The sequence below is a fragment of the Baudoinia panamericana genome (assembly GCF_000338955.1).
Source record: "Baudoinia panamericana UAMH 10762 unplaced genomic scaffold BAUCOscaffold_11, whole genome shotgun sequence".
NCBI lineage: Eukaryota > Fungi > Ascomycota > Dothideomycetes > Mycosphaerellales > Teratosphaeriaceae > Baudoinia > Baudoinia panamericana.
Genome location: NW_006911267.1, coordinates 222,152 through 234,277, shown reverse-complemented (window position 1 = coordinate 234,277; position 12,126 = coordinate 222,152). Strand labels below are relative to the sequence as shown.

At 54.5% G+C, this 12,126-nt stretch overlaps 4 protein-coding genes across 4 annotated transcripts; 2 read left to right on the top strand and 2 right to left on the bottom strand.

The window, feature by feature from the left end:
- Positions 1–1,880: 1,880 nt before the first annotated feature.
- BAUCODRAFT_56954 (uncharacterized protein) lies at positions 1,881–2,207 on the bottom strand (the record flags this gene model as incomplete). Its single annotated transcript, XM_007681145.1, has 1 exon — positions 1,881–2,207. A coding segment is annotated over one exon (327 nt), but the record flags the coding sequence as incomplete, so codon positions are not given.
- A 1,562-nt stretch (positions 2,208–3,769) lies between these two features.
- Positions 3,770–5,864, top strand: BAUCODRAFT_113365 (uncharacterized protein). Its single transcript, XM_007681292.1, has 2 exons — positions 3,770–4,165; positions 4,231–5,864. Exons 1-2 carry the CDS (start codon positions 4,094–4,096, stop codon positions 5,485–5,487), a joined length of 1,329 nt encoding a protein of 442 aa, XP_007679482.1. The 5' UTR covers positions 3,770–4,093; the 3' UTR covers positions 5,488–5,864.
- Positions 5,865–6,610: 746 nt separating this feature from the next.
- On the bottom strand, positions 6,611–7,838 carry BAUCODRAFT_233654 (uncharacterized protein). The gene is made up of 4 exons (XM_007681291.1): positions 7,531–7,838; positions 7,455–7,478; positions 7,335–7,394; positions 6,611–7,282 (listed from the first exon to the last, which is right to left on the bottom strand). The coding sequence occupies exons 1-4, from the start codon at positions 7,561–7,563 to the stop codon at positions 6,779–6,781; spliced, it is 621 nt and encodes a 206-aa protein (XP_007679481.1). The 5' UTR covers positions 7,564–7,838; the 3' UTR covers positions 6,611–6,778.
- On the top strand, positions 7,836–10,726 carry BAUCODRAFT_36903 (uncharacterized protein). The gene is made up of 8 exons (XM_007681006.1): positions 7,836–8,192; positions 8,387–8,544; positions 8,604–8,660; positions 8,714–8,834; positions 8,887–9,339; positions 9,406–9,430; positions 9,744–9,873; positions 9,925–10,726. Exons 1-8 carry the CDS (start codon positions 8,115–8,117, stop codon positions 10,562–10,564), a joined length of 1,662 nt encoding a protein of 553 aa, XP_007679196.1. The 5' UTR covers positions 7,836–8,114; the 3' UTR covers positions 10,565–10,726.
- Positions 10,727–12,126: the final 1,400 nt, after the last annotated feature.

The following is a 12,126-nucleotide window of genomic DNA, read 5'->3' as shown; positions in this document are numbered from 1 at the left end:
GCGCTAGCGAATACATTGCGAAACAGCTTGGAGGTTTCCTTAGCCCATGAAGATGCTCAACGGTAAAAGCGTGCCATAGTCTCGAGAGGCGAGATTCAATTGCTATCTAGGGGTACGACGGTTTACGGCCTTGCGGCATGCTGCTCATTATCATGCTCAGAACCTTGGTCATCCACTTCCTCCCTTTTCTTCTCGTTTCCGGCTAAGGAGTCCTGACTCTCACGCTGGTGATGTGGATGATCGGTCGTTGTTGCTGCCCGGTCCCGCTTGTACGCCTCCCCTGACAAGCTATCCGTCGATATCCTCGTGTCTCTGGCCACTTCGAGGTCCTCACCATCTTGCTCTTCTGTCTTCATGACAGCCTCTGGCACTGGAGCAAGCTTTTCCCGGCGTGGGAAGTACGCCTCCGCTGAGCCTCTGTCATTCGTGCCATCAGATCCATGGCCCTGCAGAAAAACGCCGCTCATGGAGTCCCGGTGACGCTTTTGGGCGTCAACCTCCAACTCACCCTCTCTCGTAGCCGTTGATCCCGGCGTCCCTGAACGAGATCGTGCGCGCTCATCGTCTGACATAGAACTCGACAGAGCTGGCGCAAGTGAGCGAGCGGAAGTTGGCGTTCTGCCTTCCGCCTCCGCTCGTTCGGCCTCCTTCTTCGCATGCACCTTACGGAGATTGTTCGCCGAGCTGACGGAACGCATATCAGGCCTGCCATCCTTGCGAATGAGCACGCCATCTGCGTTGCGGATAGGTTTGCTCCGGCTCTTCTTGCCGGAACTACCCAGCACAGCGTCTGTTTGGGAAGCAAACGGCTCGTGTGACGGTCCATGAGCTTCAGCAGCTTGCAGATCATGATCTACGTGCTCCGAAACTTGGCCTACCGCGCCTCCTGGAGTCTCGGGTTGCCCACTCTGAACGACGCTAACTGGATTGTAGTAGCCATTTGGTAAAGTATGATCGCCACCCAAGTCCGGCCTTTCCCACTCCGAAGTAACAAGCTCTTGTGAGTCGGTAGCACTATGGTAGGCGCCCGCTCTCCCACGACGTCCGCGAGACTTTCCGCGGGCACTTCGAGCTTTTCCTCGACTGCCACCCTGGGCGGCTTGCTGCACTTGCGATACGCTCTCAGAGTCGGCACGCCAGGTTGCCTGTGCGTCCATCTCCGCCGATGAGGTTATGAAACGGTAGCCACTTGAAGATACCGGAGTATAGAGTGGGTGTGGCTGCGACTGTGACCCGTCAGAGGACGCACGATTGTGAGATTGGAACGAGCCATCGGCAGCCACTGCACTTCCTGGCAGCTGTGCGTTAGTTGGTGGTAGTGTGTACGGCTCCTCATTAAGACTACTCCGTGGCATAATCGGGGCAAGCCTTGGTCGCTTGGGCGAGGTGGGTGCCGAAGACGCTTCAAATGCGCGCTGATCATCAAAGTGGCGCTTCACTGGCTGATGGACATTGACAGCAGCCCAGTCGCTGTGCTGTGTTTCGTGCTCAGAACCTTGCGGACGGTACTGCACCGGTAATTGAGACGTCGGCAGGGGAACGACTGATTGCGATTCAGCTGAACGCCAGCCGGACAATGCTGTAGGCGGCGGCAAAGCTTCTGTGGGCCTGTACAGCTGCATTGGTGACGAGAGCGATATGCCACGCTCACGTCCGGTTGGACGGGTTTCTTGGATTGCCTGCTGCAGAGGGTACGGTTGAGAAGGCAAAGCTGGAACTTGCGTGCCGTGAAGACGAGGAACCGGCGGTGATGCCGTGAGCGCAGCCGTCATAGGGGGCAACATGTGTGTCTGAGGTTGCGGTTGCTGCACGTTCGGGTGGGTCACATGTTGTTCTGGCTGCGCTTGCGTAGCGCCGGGTTCCGGAAGTGTGGTGGATTGCTCTTCGAAGCGTCTCATCCGGTTCTTCAAGAGCTCCATCTGCATTCTAAATCCGTCAATTTCGTTGACTCTGTTGGTCACATCAGAGAGCTGCGACGCGATAACATCGAGGTCAGCAGGATCATGCCGCGGAGGCCCGGTCGTCAGAGGCCGTACGCTCAGCTCGCGGACCGTCGCAACCACACCCGACATTTCGTGCTGCAACCGGCCAAGAGCATGTTCGATGTCCGCGACTTGTCGTCGGTGCGTGTCGAGCATGCTAGTGTTCAGCGAGACCTGCACCTGCAATCGTGCAATGGCTCCGGTCCAGACATCATTGGACGTCCGCGCATCTTGCACGTTGAAGCCACGGCTCTGCGACGACGGTAGGGTCCGCTCGAAGCTGCGGAAGGCTGAAGATGCTGCTTGGTCTTGGTTGGATGCTTCTGCGGAGAGCGGGTGAAGTGCGCCATGCGCACTCTCTACGACTTTCCCCAGATCCATGGACCGGGTAGCTTCATGAGCTTAGCTCTCGTGCTTTCCAAGTTAGTGCAAAGATTGACCAGATCGTCCTTCACTGCATCGTATCTGCAGTGCGATCCGCCGACGAGAGGGAAACGAACAAGACGGGTTCGCAATGCTGAGTGAAGATGTCGCAGGAGTCTAACACCACTGTCAAGAATAAGAGCCACGGTGGGGTTCCTGAACCGTTGATTTCGAGAACGGCCGTTAATCGCGATTGAACTCAAATGGTACCTGTACCCAAAGTCTGTACGGAGACTGATGCGCCGGTGGGAAGCGCGCCGCTCGTTCTTGACAGGTCAAGTGTAGGCTTTAATAGTGGGGTGCATGAGACATGCATAAGAGAGTGGCAGGGGATCGGATAGGCACTAATAGGTGGTAGAGAATTAAACTCCTAGCCGTGCTCTTACAGTTGCTGCTACTGGGCAGATTCGACCGGCTTTGCATGTGCGTCGTTGGTCGATGCAGCCATGTCGCGCCAGGGCGGGCCCATGGGACGGGAAGGAATGCATTATCCGTTGCCCTATATGATAGGTAGCGCATGGCTTTGGGTCAGGCACGGTATGAGAGCTTCGATGTGCAACGAATGCAGTGGTGTGATCCGAGATCTGTCAAGTAAGGCGCAATCTGCTGGAATGAGTAGTGAGGGTCAAGTGGCTTGTGCGAGCAAGCGAGGTGAAAATTGAAATGAACCTGAAGTTTGACTACTCCGGAAGCATCCCCATGTAACGTAAAGGAAGTCATGGCTGACTCAAGCCATGTCCTACCGGGCGACTATGCTGCCATGCATTCTGCTAGTCAAGCGGCATATCGTTACTGTACATAAGGTGCTCCAACTACTGCAAGCTTGCAAACCGTTCTCGAACTCCTAGCAATGAGATGACAACTGTTGCGTGCAGAGAGCGTTGAGCGGATGGTGGACGGGAACTTACGAGACGTGGCGTTTGCCAACCGGCGTCTTCGGAGATGAAAAGGCTGGTTGAGCGCGGACTCGCCTGGGAGACCCAAGAAGGTGAAAGCTTACCCGACATGTAATATTGGTCGATGATAGGTGATAACGTGTCGTGCTGCGGTACGGGTTAGCATCTGTCTTGCTGATCCAGTAAAGAAGCTTGCAGCAAAGCTAGCGTGGAGATCAAACAGGCTTATAGGTCGTGTTCGTCACTCCGGTATCCAATGAGCGTAGACAGACGAGGGCCACTTCCACGGGACAAACCATATCGGAGCTGTGTGCGCCAGCCGCATATCCTGCGCAGACTCGATATTGCGATCAGTGTACAGTATGCTACAAATACGCCAGTCCTTGTATGCAACGTGCCCTTAATAGCGCACGTTGGTCTTCGCAGGCTTGAGAGTCCTTCCATACCTTAAATGCACAAACTTGCTCGCTTCCATATTGGTACCTGACATGCTGCAGCGGAGGCAGCCAAGAGTATCAAGATGCTCGGCAACAGACTGACAGCGATGCGTAAGAGACGTGAATGTATACGGCGAGACAGTACATTGTCTTTCGTACTCTCAAGCGATACACAGGTGAGACAAGGCGAACTAACTGCGGGGAATGAGCGCCTTGCATGTGAGCTTCGAGGGCGAGTCGTCATGTGAGGCCGCAGTCAGCTCCAACTACGCTGTCTCTCTGGAATGACCATCTCATCCAACTAACAGCCTAAGTACCTTGTTCCCTCCATTCCGTGTCACTCTTGCGTGTCAACATGTTTCAGTTCAGACTGCCGCAGCTCCCTAATTGGAGTCTACCAACCGGTACTGCCATCAAGCTTCCAAAGGTGCGTTCAGACCGAAAGCCCAAACAGTCTGACGAGCGGCAGCTGACGGTTGAATAACATCCCAGGCTGAAGTACATGACATTGAAGAGCGACCTGAAAAGAGAGCAAGAACGCTGAAACATCTTCTCCGAGCAAACCACCAGAACCACAGCGTCATTTACAACTCCCTCCGCTTCCATAACCATACACCCCATATCCTTGGCTCCGCTTACATCTTCGGTGCGGACAGTGACCAGCTCAATCACATCTACGACGCAGAGAGCAAGCACCTCGAGTCATGGCACGACAGTCCTGGCGAGATAGCCAAGCATGACTGGCGGGAGTATCTCGGAAAGAGAGAGTACCAACGAGCATTCGTAGATTTCTTCGAAGATCAACTGGTTCAGCATGGTTACGATTGGCAGTCGCTGCTTGACGACTTCTTACTACAGGGCAAAGAGCCGCTTATCAACAATCTCATATCCGGCTTAGGGCACCCTTTGATTCATCTTGGCTACGCACAGGAACTTTCCTCGCGAACAGTGGCGATCGAGTCGCTGGCTTTGGCGGCATGTTTCTACAATGACTGGCACGTGTACATGGACGATCCGAAGTACACGAAGCCTGCAGCCAACCCGACAGATTCGCTTTTCACCGTTCTTGATCGTGTGGCGCACGAGACGAAGTTTGATGGTCTATTCGATCATCAGGGCAGCGACAACATTACAACACTCCTTAGCAACGAGGAGACAGCTAATGCCGCGCTCGAGTACTGGAACTCATGGGATCTGAAGCGACCTAAGGAACAATTTGCCGAGTCACAAAAGCTCGCCGTCGCACTTCTCGTGGCCGCTCAGACGCCGAAGGAGGACAAGGCAGACAAGCGTTACGACTTCTTTGCTGTCCATCTTCTTACCACATCTCACGCCGTGCGCGTGCTTTTACCTTTGTTACCAAGCAGATGGCACGTTCCTCTTGTGCGTCAGTGGTGGCTGTTTGTCCTTCTGGTCTTCATCGCACAGCTCAGGCCAAAGATCAACATTGACACTATTAAGCTCGTTGAGCTCGAAGGCAGAGACTGGAAGTATGTGACGGAGAAGGCGTTGAACGGCAAGTACAGGACCGATGCGCACTTTGTGAAAGCGTTGAGAAGTATTCATGAGGCGAGCAAGACCTGGGGCGACCCCAATCAGTTTTATCTGAAGGCGGCGGTGAAGTTCGCGGACGAGTTCGACGGCTGGGGAGGCTTTGGTCCGAGAGACGCTGCGCTTGAAACCGAGGAGACTGATGGCAGAAGAGAAAGACGGTACAGCGGTCAAGGCGAAGGGCCGGACTTTGTTTGATTGGAAAGTCTGTCCGACTGACGACGCACGCGTCATTTCCTGACTCCAGGCTTCACCAAGCCGTGCCTTCCTCACTCGGTCGTTATGGCAACGCCTGGAGGGTGTGACTCAACGCTCTTGACACCTCGAAGTGGCGACGCGGCAAGGATATTCATCGAGCAAGCCTTCCAACGATAGTGAATACATACGCGCATTGTCCGCTTGTGTTCATTCGCCGGCTGACACCTCTTTTAAACACGTCACCACAAGCGCCTCACACACGATGAAGCGTAACCTCGTGAGAACCTTCTCTGTTTCGACAATACAACAATATGCTTAATTAGCGTCAAAAGAACGGTGCGTTGGTCGTGAACAACCGTGCCAACTCAAATGCCAAGACAACCAGAGCGCTGCCAGCACAAATCGCCAACAGTTTGCGACATCTCTACGGCTCGAAAGGCTAGGTCTCATGCTTAGCGGACAAGAAGCAGGCCCTCGCCGGGCCCGGCTTATTGCCGATCAACCTAAGACAGTCAGGGTCTGTCAGTTATGTCCAATCTCATCTAACTCGGAATGCTTACGCGGCCTTGACAGGACTTGGTTGCCAATCTGAGCCAGATCTGAGCCCAAACGCATATGCTGGACATCCCATAGGCTTCGCAGCCACGATGGTCATCCAAACACACGCCGTGACTCGCGACTGTAGCTCGATGCTTCATGGAACATTGGCCGCACCGAGACCGGTGTTTGCTGCTCACTGCATCGCACCCAGGTGCCTCACATGTCATGCGCCGAAGATCACCCTTATCAAGCTCCAAGAGACGGTCAAGGGCCGTCTACCGAAGGCTGATCGGCCGACAGTAAAGGGTGCAAAAAGGTGCGTTGAGTGCAAAGATTGGCAGTGCATGCTGTGCATGCGCACTGCAATGGTCGAGAAGACAGGGGACAAGTCCGTATGCGACTCTGTCGAGCAATGACAGTAGGCGGGGTACTTTCGCTGGTAAAAGCTCAGCACTTATAGACAGCGTTTAAAGGTCACTTCTCGGACGACGTGCTCCTTCAGGGCTGTGCATAAACTTCACATACCGCTCCATCTAAGGAAGCCAGGCGGCATAGTAGAGCTGCAACTGATCAAATTTCGGCAGAAGTGACGGCATGTGTCGCTGCGTCCGAACAAGAGACTGCGACGTAGCCTGTTGTCGGTCACCATGGAGCAAGTAACTTTGGGGTCGTATATGGAATGTGAGATTTCGAGCCATCGCAATGCCTTTTCTAAGTGACGCTTTCTCCCACAGTTCGACTCTACGTTTGCTCACTTTGCGTGCCCATTAGCATGGCCGTTAGCTAGAGCAACGCCATTTGGAGCTGTCTTGCCCTTCACCGCCCTCTCTGATTTGAACTTCCCAACCTCTATTCCTACGTTTTGATCCAGCCGCTTCTTCAACTCCGGACGATAGCCCAGCATAAACAGCACCTCCAGCCACACAAAGAACGGTGCAAGAAAGAGAGCTTGAACGAGATTATCGAGCAAGGCAGGAGCGCGACCTTCGAAGATTCCATGTCCGACGAATTGTGCAATCCAGGAGAAAACATGGACCCCAATGGCGATGTAATTGGCCTTCATGCCGTAGGTGCTCGTGAGGTGGTTGGCGTACGCTGTGGCGCCGAGCAGTAAGGGTGCGAGAAGGCCGCCGGCCACTGGCTCCATGAGAATGTACAGTGTTGTGTACACAAGGCAGGCGATGGTGCCGAGGTTCGGCGGCAGGTCTGGGACTGTAAGCCAGGACGGAAACGGTAGAGCTGGGGTGTTGGTGCCCTGCTTGTAGCGTCAGCTTGACTAACGGAACAGCGAGTCGTTGTGTACTTACGAATAAAAAGGCTGTGATTAGGATCATGGGCACACATGTAACATGGATTCCGACGTTGACCTATTAGTGGCATTAGTCGGCTGAGACACATATGGACAGCATTGCACCGGGCCAACGAACCGGATCGTGATGGTATGCGCCATACTGCTCAAAACATTAGCATAAATGTCTTATGTGCATTGCATCGATGCCCTACGAATTGCAATTGTTTCTCCAGATTTAGAGCCATATCCGGCGGCTACTGGTGGGTTGGGGAGGGACTACAGATGACCTCGATGGACCTGTGGGCGGGGTGATCCTTGCGAAAAAGGCTACACGCGTTGAGTACTTGGTTATATTGCAATGCTGACAGACTTCGATGAGATCCGGGGTGAGGCACTGCGTATCGTGGTGACTGCGGTTGTAATGCAGGCCGGAATCTGCCACCTAGGCTTACGAGCCGCCGTACTTTTCACAACGCCACGCTTGCAGGCTCACAGCCGGTATACCGCGATGCTTGTTGGTAGCTGTTACTATGTGCGGTCTAAAGCAACGACAAGGCCGATATTTTTATGCACAACTACTGTACTGGAGTACGGTCCAGGGTACCACGACTTTCTGCCGACGAGCTGAACTCGGAGGAGGTTGGCACGTGCACTGGCTGATCCGAGCTCCTCATTGCAAAAGGATCCTCGTCTTGACAGCACTCATCAACCACCGACTCCCTGTCCGCTCACACATCGCTCAACTGTCGCCCGAGGAGCGACCACATCACTTCGTACCCACTTGAGCATCATCAACATGTCGATGTTCAGGTCGGCCCTTCGCACCAGCGCCCGCGCGGCCGGCGCGCTGTCCGCCAGCAGCAGAGTTGCTTCGGTACGTACGACCTACTGTAAAGGTGGCAATCGAGCTCCAATGGCCGTTAATAGTACCCTGTATGAGCTCAATGGTACCATCCAAGCTCATTGGGGGATGATTTGCACGGTCTTGGAGCTCCATGGGGCCACACCCGGAGATGGCGAACTACGGAAACGGTTTCAGGGAAAGCATGCTAACCGGCATCATCACAGCAGCGCACCACCCCCGCCGTTGTCAACTCCTTCACCCGCAGCTATGCTGCCGACACCAAGGCCTCGCCGACTGAGGTCTCTTCCATCCTCGAGCAGAGAATCCGTGGCGTGCAAGAAGAGGCGGGCTTGGCAGAGACCGGCCGTGTCCTCTCGGTCGGGTATGCACATTCATCAAGAAGACAATACACATCGTATAACGAACTAATCCGCCGTATAGTGACGGTATTGCGCGTGTGCATGGCATGAACAACGTCCAGGCCGAGGAGCTGGTTGAGTGAGTGTGCTCGCATGAAGCGCCTTGTTTGTACGGACACTGATTGCGAAAAGGTTCGCTTCCGGTGTCAAGGGCATGTGCATGAACCTCGAAGCCGGCCAGGTCGGTGTCGTGCTTTTCGGTTCCGACAGACTGGTCAAGGAAGGCGAGACTGTCAAGCGTACCGGCGAGATCGTACGTCCCGCATGCTACCCGATGCGTTCTTGACGCTTCTAACACTACATAGGTTGACGTGCCAGTCGGCGAGCAACTCCTTGGCCGTGTCGTTGACGCCCTCGGTCAGCCCATCGACGGCAAGGGCCCGGTCAAGACCACCGAGAAGCGTCGTGCTCAGATGAAGGCTCCCGGTATCCTGCCCCGCCGCTCCGTCAACCAGCCCGTGCAGACCGGTCTCAAGTCCGTCGACGCCATGGTGCCGATCGGTCGTGGCCAGCGTGAGCTTATCATTGGCGACCGTCAGACTGGAAAGACTGCCGTTGCCCTTGATGCTATGCTTAACCAGAACCGATGGAACAAGGGCAGTGACGAGAGCAAGAAGCTCTACTGCATCTACGTCGCCGTCGGCCAGAAGCGTTCTACTGTCGCCCAGCTTGTCCAGACCCTTGAGGAGAATGACGCCATGAAGTACTGCATTGTCGTCGCCGCCACCGCTTCCGAAGCCGCGCCCCTACAATACATCGTAAGTTGAGCAATGTTGACATCCCATTGTGGTTGTTTGAACAGTAGCTGACTGTCCTTCCTTCAGGCTCCTTTCACCGGTACCGCGATGGGTGAGTCCCGTACCTTTCTTTTCTTAGCGCATTTGCACCCTTCCCACAGCAACTGCAGATCCCAACACTGCATCTCCTCACCAGCACCACCAGCCCCTGAAACACGGTGGAGATACCTCAATCGGAAGACGCGTTGTCTACGTCCTCGGTAGCTGCAACATCACCACGTCTGCCAGTCCTTACACCAGTGAGAGGTCCAACGGCCACCTCGAGATGGCAGCCAAGCTGGGCTCTTCGACCACTCATCCCACTTTTTCATCGCGCTCATATGCACCCTTCTCAACCATCTACTAATCACATACAAATTTTTTAGGAGAGTACTTCCGCGACAATGGTAAACACGCCGTCATCATCTACGACGATCTCTCTAAGCAGGCCGTTGCCTACCGTCAAATGTCTCTGCTGCTCCGTCGTCCTCCGGGGCGTGAGGCCTATCCTGGCGAGTACGTGACCTCTGACCTCTTACCTCAAGCCACATACTGACTGCTCGATAGCGTCTTCTACCTCCATTCTCGTCTCCTCGAGCGTGCCGCCAAGATGAACGACAGACACGGCGGTGGCTCCCTCACTGCCCTTCCGATTATCGAGACCCAGGGTGGTGACGTGTCTGCCTATATTCCCACCAACGTCATCTCCATCACCGATGGCCAGATCTTCTTGGAGGCCGAGCTCTTCTACAAGGGTGTCCGCCCCGCCATCAACGTCGGTCTTTCTGTCTCCCGTGTCGGCTCCGCTGCTCAGCTCAAGGCCATGAAGCAAGTTGCTGGCTCTCTCAAGCTTTTCTTGGCCCAGTACCGTGAAGTGGCGGCCTTCGCCCAGTTCGGTTCCGATCTTGATGCTGCCACCAAGCAAACCTTGAGCCGTGGTGAGCGTCTCACTGAGCTGCTCAAGCAGAAGCAGTACCAGCCAATGGCCGTCAACGAGATGGTCCCTCTTATCTTCGCTGGTGTCAACGGTCTCCTTGACAGCGTACCGGTCAACAAGATTCTTCAATGGGAGGCCGACTTCCTCAACCACCTCAGGAGCAATGAGAGCGGTCTGATTGAGCAGATTGAGAAGGAGGGCGCGTTGAGCAAGGACTTGGAGAACAAGCTCCGGGAGACGATTCAGAGCTTCACCAAGAGCTTCTCGTAGAGGACATGAAGAGCGGAGATAGCAGCGGACATGGGTTACTCACGGGGAAGTTGCGGTTATCATGCGTGTATAGTACAAAAGGCACGCTATGGGCGCTGATTGCGGCAGCTTTAGCGTGGCTGTAGCATTTGTAGATATGCGGGTACTGTCTCCTTTGTCACGTGACGTGTAGTTCGCTTCAGCAGATCATAACATACATGTCCTCCGTGGAGAGCCATGAAGCCACATTGCGCATCTGGTTCTTGTTGAGACGCGAGCAGCAAGTACCTACAAGTCGATATTCGGAGCCAGTTTGGGCGGCTAGGGAAGTCTCAGGCGACTACACTTACCGGCTACAAACCGGCTACAAACCGGTTACACTGTCCGGTTACAGGGTCCGGCTCTTTAACCGTCTTCGTGACCGGCGAAAACTCCAGAGACTGGAAACTTAGGCATTGGATCTTTTGGCGAATGAACATATTGGGTCAGTAATCGTATAACTGCCTTCGGACGTTGGAAGGTTATTGGATGTAGGATAAGGTCATGCAACATTGGAGATACGTCGTGTATCGGTGTGTTTGGATAGGGAATGATGCTACGAAGGCGGTCGCAAAGCCGGTGAAAACCGGTAGTGCTTCTGGTTAGCCGTGGAAGGGTCAAGTGGCATCTCCGCTGGCTACGAGCTTCGGTGAAAGCATCCCGAGCCACTCGTCCACTGTGCATAGCTCAGAAAGGGGAGAGCGTCGTTGGTTTGCTCGTAAGGTTCACGACAGATATGCATACGGCAAGTTCCGGTCACAGTCGACTAGGCACTGATGTTCCCCGTGCGTCGGTCCGATAGTGTTTGTTCAGGGCAGCCGTTCAGCTCACCCGTCCCGGCCGACCGTTCGGGCCGAACGTTGTAAGCATCTTATATACAGTGTCCTCAAGTCTGCAGCGCAACCACGACAATCACCAACAGTGGTCAGTTTGTGGGGTCACTGCGGCCGTACTGGATTGCTTTCTGGATCTACGTACGAATCTGCCTGCGTTACAGCTGTGAGACTAACCCGGTCCCAGCTAGGCCCAACCAGACACGGAATGAATGCCGGCTAACCGTCGATGTCATGCACCGCCTCACGGATGTTTCCTATGCAGGAACAGCGTAAGATCGGACTAACTTCTGCCGCGTAAACATTTTGCTTTCAGCGCAAACCCTTTGCGGCACGCTCTTTTGGTCCTACGCGTTACAGCCTTCACCGGTCCCCAGTCCTGCGATCCTTCCCGTCAATAGCTCTCTCCGGTTGGAGCTGCTGCCGAGTCAGGTCCTACGGCTTGTTCGCCGAAAAACCACTTGATCACGCCCTTTTGAGTTGGACGGCAACATCTGGGCCCCCAAACTCTATCTCTTGGCTCACTAATTGCCGTAACCGCTGTTCATGGTGTCTCAGGCTGTGGTGATGGGTGGCCCTTGTCATCATCAAGGTTGCTATTCACCCGGCCGCTCATGTTGGCATACTAAAAGGAGGGTGAATCAACAGTACACGTGAGAGGTAGGCACTGCTTTTGCTCGCTGATTACGTTCGCCATCGTTCTTTTTTGCT

What these genes read in the sequence shown, in the direction of transcription:
- BAUCODRAFT_233654 (XM_007681291.1), bottom strand. Translation starts at nt 7,563, where the DNA reads ATGGCTCTAAATCTGGAGAAACAATTGCAATTC. An exon ending in TGGAGAAACAATTGCAATTC is followed by an intron (nt 7,479 to 7,530) that starts GTAGGGCATCGA and finishes TGTTTTGAGCAG; the next exon opens with TATGGCGCATACCATCACGA. An exon ending in TAATCACAGCCTTTTTATTC is followed by an intron (nt 7,283 to 7,334) that starts GTAAGTACACAA and finishes CGCTACAAGCAG; the next exon opens with GGCACCAACACCCCAGCTCT.
- BAUCODRAFT_113365 (XM_007681292.1), top strand. Translation starts at nt 4,094, where the DNA reads ATGTTTCAGTTCAGACTGCCGCAGCTCCCTAATTGGAGTCTACCAACC. An exon ending in CTGCCATCAAGCTTCCAAAG is followed by an intron (nt 4,166 to 4,230) that starts GTGCGTTCAGAC and finishes ATAACATCCCAG; the next exon opens with GCTGAAGTACATGACATTGA.
- BAUCODRAFT_36903 (XM_007681006.1), top strand. Translation starts at nt 8,115, where the DNA reads ATGTCGATGTTCAGGTCGGCCCTTCGCACCAGCGCCCGCGCGGCCGGC. An exon ending in GGCCGTGTCCTCTCGGTCGG is followed by an intron (nt 8,545 to 8,603) that starts GTATGCACATTC and finishes TCCGCCGTATAG; the next exon opens with TGACGGTATTGCGCGTGTGC. An exon ending in TCAAGCGTACCGGCGAGATC is followed by an intron (nt 8,835 to 8,886) that starts GTACGTCCCGCA and finishes AACACTACATAG; the next exon opens with GTTGACGTGCCAGTCGGCGA.